The sequence below is a fragment of the Hippoglossus stenolepis genome, chromosome 21 (genome assembly GCF_022539355.2).
Source record: "Hippoglossus stenolepis isolate QCI-W04-F060 chromosome 21, HSTE1.2, whole genome shotgun sequence".
NCBI lineage: Eukaryota > Metazoa > Chordata > Actinopteri > Pleuronectiformes > Pleuronectidae > Hippoglossus > Hippoglossus stenolepis.
The window spans coordinates 10,294,228-10,302,418 of record NC_061503.1 but is presented as its reverse complement, the minus strand read 5'-3'; the positions used below and the strand labels follow the sequence as shown (position 1 = coordinate 10,302,418).

At 43.4% G+C, this 8,191-nt stretch overlaps 1 protein-coding gene across 1 annotated transcript; it reads left to right on the top strand.

Annotated features, from left to right (window-relative positions):
• Positions 1-1,827: 1,827 nt before the first annotated feature.
• LOC118100170 (heparan sulfate glucosamine 3-O-sulfotransferase 2) lies at positions 1,828-7,354 on the top strand. The gene is made up of 2 exons (XM_035144944.2): positions 1,828-2,693; positions 5,978-7,354. The coding sequence occupies exons 1-2, from the start codon at positions 2,158-2,160 to the stop codon at positions 6,594-6,596; spliced, it is 1,155 nt and encodes a 384-aa protein (XP_035000835.1). The 5' UTR covers positions 1,828-2,157; the 3' UTR covers positions 6,597-7,354.
• Positions 7,355-8,191: the final 837 nt, after the last annotated feature.

Here is an 8,191-nt window from a genome sequence, read left to right as displayed (position 1 = left end):
ACACTTCCTCCGCTCAGAGGAGAGCGATCCCAGGGACGAGATTGCTGGTTTGAGGCCGCAAGAGGATACACCCTCTCAGGACTGGATTATCGGCCTCTAAAAGGTGGAGACATACAGTTTACAGTCCAGCCATGCAGTGGCCATGCAGTGGGAAATGGGAAAATACTCACTATATCACCAACAGATGGTCGACAACTCCGCTCAGAGTTTTTGTTATAACTGAAACAAAACCTTCATCCATGGGAACTGACCTGAACACATGTGGACAAACCACATCGGTCGTTTGTTATTTTCCCCAGTGGATCTAGTTGTGTTTGAGGATCAAGAGCATTTCCTCTGTCGAGTCGTACTTGATAAAAATAGAAGCTATAAAACATTAATTCATATAAATGTATTAATGCAGAGTAAAGTTCTATGCTAGTACAACAACCATGACAGTGACAGAAAGATAGATGTGGAAATGTTAATAATAGGGTTTATGTGATTGGGATTTTTTTAATTAATCAAAAATCATTTAAAAAAGAATATGTTATATTCAAATTTCAAAATATATCAAAATGAATAAGAAAAATAAATGAAAGATTACAAGAAATTAGGGATGTTTAAGGATGTGTTTCGGCTGTAAGTTCTTACCTGTCAAGTGCTCTTGGTCTAAACATGTCTCAACCAGATGTGTAAAAAAGTGTTTTAATCACAGGTTTTGCTTCATGCTCATGTGAAAATATTCACAACATACAGATGAAGCCTACATGTATTGATGCAGTTAAAAGTTCTATGCTACTTTCATTTTATTCACATTTGAGATGCTGAAACAATTAGTTAATGGTATATTCTAGAAAATATTTAAAATAATATAAGTAGTTTTGGATGCCATAATAAAAAAGCAGCGAACTTTGCCTTTAATTTTCTCAAATATTCCACCGTAAAATCTTCTGAAACTTCAACAAACAGATAGTCGGGTTCACCATGAACAAGAGTGAGGTGAAATATCTGTGTCACCTCTCAAGGAGTTTTTTAAAGAAATTATTTTACTAAATGATGGTTGGTTGTGGATGTTTTTTCCCTCCTTAAAGGGACAGTTCACCCAAAAATGAAAATTCACTCATTATCTACTCACCACTGTGCCGATGGAGGTGATGGGTGAAGTGTTTGAGTCCACAAAACACTTCTGGAGTTTCAGGGGTAAACATCGTTGCAGCCAAATCCAATACAATTGAAGCAAATGGTGACCACTTCTTCAAACTTAAAAGAACAGGATAAAAAACATAAAATGCCTCCATACTGCTCCTGTGGTGTCATCCAAGTGTCCAGAAGCCCCAACATTCAAATTTGACTGGAAACGTCGTCATTTACACCTTGTTTTAAGCCAAAATCTCAGCTGATATCCACCAGGTTTCTGCTGCAGTTCTCGCGAGAGCTTGCGATTATCACGAGTTCTACTCAATTGCATTGGATTTGGCTGCAACGCTGTTCACCCTTGAAACTCCAAAAGTGTTTTGTGGACTCAAACACTTCACCCACCACCTCCATCGGCACAGGGGTGAGTAGATAATGAGTGAATTTTCATTTTCTCTTTAAGTTCTTCTGTCATGTAGCCTAAATATGTGTGAGCCACGCTTATCTTTTGCTTCTTGTTATGTGAACATATTCAGATGTTGAATTCCCCTAAATGTGGATGAAAATAAGGCTTGTGGACTCATCTCGCCTGTTTCCTGAGGGTGAAGTCAGATGTCTGAGAGAGAGGAGAGAGAGAGAGAGGGAGAGAGCTGGATACTTTCCCACCTCTCAGTTGCAAAGATGCTCTGACGTCACCGTGGTGAAGTATTTCTCTGTCTCTCAGCAGGTCTCGAGCTGACAGTGCGCTCGAGCCAGCGGAGAGAGCGCGCTCCTCGTGCGCTACGACCATGGAGACGTCCGGGAGTTTTGGAGCAGGAGGACGTCGGTGCGCAGCCGCCAGGGACTCATGTTCCCTTCCTGACCCGAGGAGACGCGTGGATTGTGATGCTGTGGATGAAGTGGTGGAAGTGTTGAACTGAAGTTTTTACGCATTTTGCTGCTCTGGAGTGTGTTGGGCAGTTCGGCCAATTTGACAGCAGCCACACGGGATACAGGAGAGGACCCATTAGAAAACCATGCACTGTTCATATCCATGGAGAGATGGCATGCGTGCTCCTCCTCAGTCGACTTCTCCCCTTCTCGCACCGGCTCACGAGAACCTCCATCTGCCTGCTCTCCCTGTTCCTGTCCTACCTGTGCTACTGCGCACTCTTCCCCGTGGGCACCGTCATGCACAGGTCAGGTGATGCGCCGCCGAGCTGTCAACTCGTCCCGGCCGATGGAGCCAAAAGGCGGCTCCAGAAATCCTCCCTCTCCTGCGTCTTGCAGTTGGAGGCGAGACCGAGCAGCGCCGAGGTGCAGCCCCGGGAGAAGAAGCCCGAGCAGCGCGCCTCCTCCTCCTCCTCCTCCTCCTCCTCCAGTCACCTCCTCGCCGTCAGGAGCGACACTCCCAGTCCTCTGATGGGGAATTCAAAGTTTGGGAATAAAAAGTTGCCGAACGCGATCATCGTTGGTGTGAAAAAGGGAGGGACGAGAGCCGTGCTGGAGTTCATCAGGATCCATCCAGATGTGCGAGCAGCTGGCACAGAGACGCACTTCTTCGACAGGAACTATGACAGAGGCCTGGAGTGGTACAGGTAAGAGCTCACCTGTACATGCGTGTGTCCACTCCAGGATCTAGGATCAGCAGGTCAAATGGGCACTTTGTGGCTTCATCCCCAAAATACCTGGAAAGTTAATGAAATCGACATCAGCCTTAATTGAAGTTTTTTTGTGTGATAATTAAAATAAGATTTTCCGTTATCAGTCTTCCAATGAGGGAAATTTGCCACATTGAAAAGGTGATAGCAAAATAATAATTAAACATGCGTTATAAAGAATGAAATATACAAAATATTGCCAATATGAAAATATAAAAACAGCAATGATAATTACAGTGTAAACATGATAAATATAGTATAAATATTGAACACGGGAATATAGAAAAATTGCAATTACACAGACAGGGAAATTGTTCTGCACTGTAAACAAACGTCAACATGCTAACGCGCTAAATTAAGATGAATAAAGTGACAGTGGCGGATCTAGGATTTTTCTAAACCAGGGGCCACAATTTACAACATATATGTCCAACATCCAGATTCTGATATTTAGCCAATATACACATCATGTCCTACAGTGTCTAATTTATTCTTTGTATGTTTTATTAATTCTAAATTTCTACAACTGGAATTTGAAACATACTGGTATTAAAGTGATTATTTTGTGTCTATCTATCATCTACTCTTGACGTTGTTACTTTAACCTTATACATAGGTTATGATTATTTACATGAAAGCTGAGACAACTGTAAGTCTCTGTGTAATCAGTGTAAACGCTGCTGAGCATCATGTAAAGCCAGCTTCTCCCTGTCGGCATCGCCCAGTTCCTCGTCCCCCTCCTCTCTGCCGCTCTGTGTACAGTACGCTGCGTTTGGAGGAGGGCAAACATGCTCGATGTGTTTTTTCCGCAGTTTTCGGACTCATTTTATGTTCCTATCGCCAGAAACTTTGGGATCCCGGGCTCTGTTTAGAGCGGCAGAACAGTGGCCCTCTTTGTTTCCTCCCAAGATGTACTGTGGAGCAATTCATCAGATTTCTCGTAAAACCCAACCTCTGCAGACAAACTGTGTAAACTGCGGCGTGCAGGGCTCCTCTGGCTGCCAGGCCTCTGAGACGCTGTGGCGTTTGTTTATAGAAATGACTATTAAAACAAAAGATTTATTGATTCTAAAACATTTAATGATGCACTTTTAACACAGTCCTCCTTGTAAAATTGCCTTGTTTGATGGATAATCAAGTATCTGTCTACGCACAAGGAGCATCTAGATCATTATTACAAAATAAAAGCGGACTTATGCGTCAGTCATGAAGCATTGTGTACACATGCACACAAGCACACAACACGCTCGACTTCCAAATACATTCCACGTTAATGATCGGCTGTCATGTACCCCGCAGGAGGTACGTGTATCAGTGGTATCATCAAATAATTACGGAGTGAAATATCTCCACTAATTGGTGCTCCTCAGGACGCTCGGAGGCTGGAGCACTTTTATCTCAGCGATGCGTCCCGCAGACGTGGACCCCGCGCCCATTACCATAACTTGACTGGCAGCTGTCAAAGCCGCCGAGGTCAAATGCCAAGCCGCTGAGATTTGGAGGAATGCCTTCAAAATAAACAGCTGCTTCTCTGAAACACATGTAAACAGTCATCTGTGAAGGCCAGATAACTGTTCATGCTCTGATTCTCAATGGGCCGATGTTCGGCTTTTCATGCAAAAAGGAAAAATAAAAGGGAACAGAGATGTGATGAAAGACCCCTGAAGTTCCTGATCGTGGACACTTCAGATGCAGACTGAGGAGGACAAATGAGAAGAACTGCAATAACGGTTCAATGAGTCTGAGCGGCGAGGTGGGCCGTGGACGTGCTCTCCTGCGGAAAACACATAAACACAGTTATTCCACATGTTTCAAGAATGTAAACACAGAAAATGAATCTCAACCCCTCTCAAATGACCTGTGTCCTTTTTTTATGCAACAGTATTTATTTTCAATTTAGCGCAGCGTAATTAAATTCTTTGTGTGCATTCCTGGAGTGGTGCCCCCTAGTGGTAGTTTCAACAGAGCCTGGGGACAAGCTGGTTAAATGCAACAGATAGAATATATCAGTCCTCTGCGAACCAGTGGCAGATCAAGGAGTTTGCAAAATCAGGGGCCACAATTTACACAGAGGGGCCAGTTAAACGTCCAACAACCATGCACAGCTCCTGATTCAGTAAAGTGCACATTTAATTGTTTACTGTTACCTCTATTCCACTGAGCAAAGCCGCACATCATTGAATATATTTAGAAAATAGTTCCTTGTGTACTTAAAAACTAAGTCATAACAAATTGTCATATTTATTGTTATTAGTAAGTAACTAGCTCATTTGAAAGAAAGACTACTGACAGGACAATACAGGACAGGGGCACTTCAGAGGCCAATTAGCTGGGCCAGTGCCCCCCCCTGGATCCGCCCCTGCTACGACCGCAAATTCCAACCAATAGACACACGGGAGCTTTCATTTACAGATAGAGCTGCAATCAATTTGGCAGTTATTAAAATAGCTGCCGAAATTAATCAGCTCCTAATATCTAAATCAAAGCTTGTTGTCCTTGTCTGAACAGTAAAAGTGTTGCGCTGCTGGTCGGACAAAGCAAAATATTTCACAACGCCGTGGGGCTTAGAAAATTGTAATGGACTTTTATTAAATTTTACGTTTTCTGATGTTATCTAAACCAAGTGATAAAGTAATTAGTTGAGAGGTTAATCAAATGAATAAATCTCTAATTTCACAGCCCTATTTACTGTCTCTTTTTAAAAGTCTGTCCTTGTTCTTGGATGGTTTCCATTCAAACTTGAGTCGATGACTGTGTGAAGACGTACCTGTTCAAATCTTTTATTATCAAAGAGCACAGTGGCCTACTTTGAAGACCCAGAAGTAACCTGGCAGAGTCACTCCGCTATATATGTGTTCTGTTGCATTTCAGAGTGATTTATTGCTGTTGAGCCAGGCAGGGCTGATGCAGAGGAGAGCTGTCTGCAAGTCTCCAGTGACAACAGACCACTGTGACACTGCTTCACTGCTCCTATTATCATTTCCATGGAGAAATGAGGTTCACAGCCAAACTGGAGCTTCTCATTTATGATGTGTTATTCTTCTTCTCTATTCACCAGGCATCTAAAACACACTTTTTTTAATACAAGGACATTATGTCCTCTGTGGCTGAGTCTCTTAGCATTTGCGGTAATTAAAACTAACATACAAAGTAATGTCAATGTGAGTGAGGAATCTTCATCTTACTGGAACTTTCACTTTGTGTTTCCATCTCTCATTCAGAGGTTTAATGCCAAGGACTCTTGAAAGCCAAATAACGATGGAGAAGACGCCAAGCTACTTTGTGACTAAAGAAACACCACGCCGGATCTCCGCCATGTCCCAGAATACCAAACTCATCGTAGTGGTGCGAGACCCCGTCACTCGTGCAATATCCGACTACACTCAGACGTTATCCAAAACCCCCGACCTGCCGACCTTCCAGGAGCTGGCCTTCAGGAACCAGTGCCTGGGCATAGTGGACACGTCCTGGAATGCCATCCGCATCGGCCTGTATGCTCTGCACCTCGAAAACTGGCTCCGCTACTTCCCCCTGGCTCAGATCCACTTTGTGAGCGGGGAGCGTCTTATCACAGACCCGGCAGGGGAGCTGGCTCGGGTGCAAGACTTCCTCGGGTTAAAGCGCATAGTCACAGACAAACACTTCTATTTCAACCGCACCAAAGGTTTCCCCTGCCTTAAGAAGCCAGAGAGCAGCGGCTCGCCACGCTGCCTGGGCAAGTCCAAGGGCAGGACTCATGTGCAGATAGACAGAGATGCTATTGAGCAATTGCGAGACTTCTATAGACCTTATAATGTCAAGTTTTATGAAATGGTGGGTCATGATTTTAAGTGGGACTAATGGTTTGTTTTTAAATAGTGCAAGAAAAATACAGTATTATATCACGGCTAACTATCAGCAGTCTCCAGACAATTTGTGCAAAACAGCAAACGCAGTATTATTCTTTTTAAACAACACCAATAAAAAATAAAATGTGAGATGACATTGCTTTTTGCACTTGCACGATCGGGTGCCAGCCGCCATCCTCAGCGTCCTGTTTGTTGCTAGATATAGACATCATTTCAGCTTCGGGATCACATGATTTCTCCTCCTGTTACTGTTGGATTGCTGCTGACTAGATCCCCCCGTTTGCTGACTCGTTTGTAAAAAAAAAGAACGAAAGAGAGAGAGAGAGAGAGAGAGAGAGAGAGAGAGAATTCCAGGGAATGGGATTAGTTCCTCTCGAAAAAACCTGCTTCACTAATCAAGGCAGGGGTTTGAAAGCAAGACCTTGGAAAATGTCAGCGAAGTCTTCAGGGAGAGCAGAATTAAGCTGCAGCACTGTGGTGGTAAATCCGAAGTGTAAAGCCATAACACAAGTGTGACCCACCTAATGTTCCTAACCGTTGGTCTCATCAGTTTCTATACGGAGCGAAAAGATCCGTGTTTTTTCTTTTTTTTCATACATGCTATTGCGAGCAGAACCTCACTTTGTATTCTGTGCTCACGTCTGCAGAAATCCATGTTTATATTTTTGTTACAAACGGTATTTAATCATTGCCTTACCCACAATGCTCGTCCATGAACGCCATTAAATGAAAGAGATGCACAAATACAAATGTGAAACGATGAGTCTGTCTCATGTGAATTCTGGACCTTGTTACATTCATGCTGATTACATTTAAGAAAAGATCTTGCTTGAATTCCACAAAAACACAAAATCAAAGAATGTTTCACGAAACTGACAAATTGACGTCATTACTCAACCTCTGGGAAAGTGGCTGCATTTGTGCTGCACCTCCCTCCTCACCAGCAAAAAAAATGTGCTCCTGGACAGATTAGACTGCTGTGACACTTTTCATATCTGTCACCTGCGTCGCCAGTGAAAACCTCCGAGGTTTATTGCATCCTGTGTAAGGTTTGTTGCGTCGCCTCGCTTTGCAGTGGGCCGACGAGTGGGTGTAGGTGTGAGGAATTTCAATCACTTTTTCAAAGACAAAGCAGGGAACACCTCGTCGTGGCAGGTTATCAAACAGATTGTGGGACTGCGCGTCGCACGATTGCGGCGAAAAAGTTTGGATCTGGCGACACGATGTGAATACTAAAGGGAGAATATCTGAGCTCCAGCCAGACTGACGCTCGGCTGCAGGAAGACAGGAAAAACCCTCTGTGATGTATGAAGGAGATATTACGGGAGATTTTATGAACTGAGGCAGTGTGTGGTGAGTAATTAGCCCCTCACATTCAATATCGCACCAGTTGATGAGATGGTTAAGACTTTGGAACATAAGGATTTATCACATTTATTATATGGGAGGCTAATTATCATGCTGGTTTGGTGCACAGTTATGCAAGTCAAGTCAGATTTATTGATAAAGCACATTAAAAACAACAGGAGTTGAGGGCTTTACAACCAGGGGCAAAGGAAAGCAATGGATTAAAGTTAGAGAGTTCAT

What these genes read in the sequence shown, in the direction of transcription:
- LOC118100170 (XM_035144944.2), top strand. Translation starts at nt 2,158, where the DNA reads ATGGCATGCGTGCTCCTCCTCAGTCGACTTCTCCCCTTCTCGCACCGG. An exon ending in AGAGGCCTGGAGTGGTACAG is followed by an intron (nt 2,694 to 5,977) that starts GTAAGAGCTCAC and finishes TCTCTCATTCAG; the next exon opens with AGGTTTAATGCCAAGGACTC.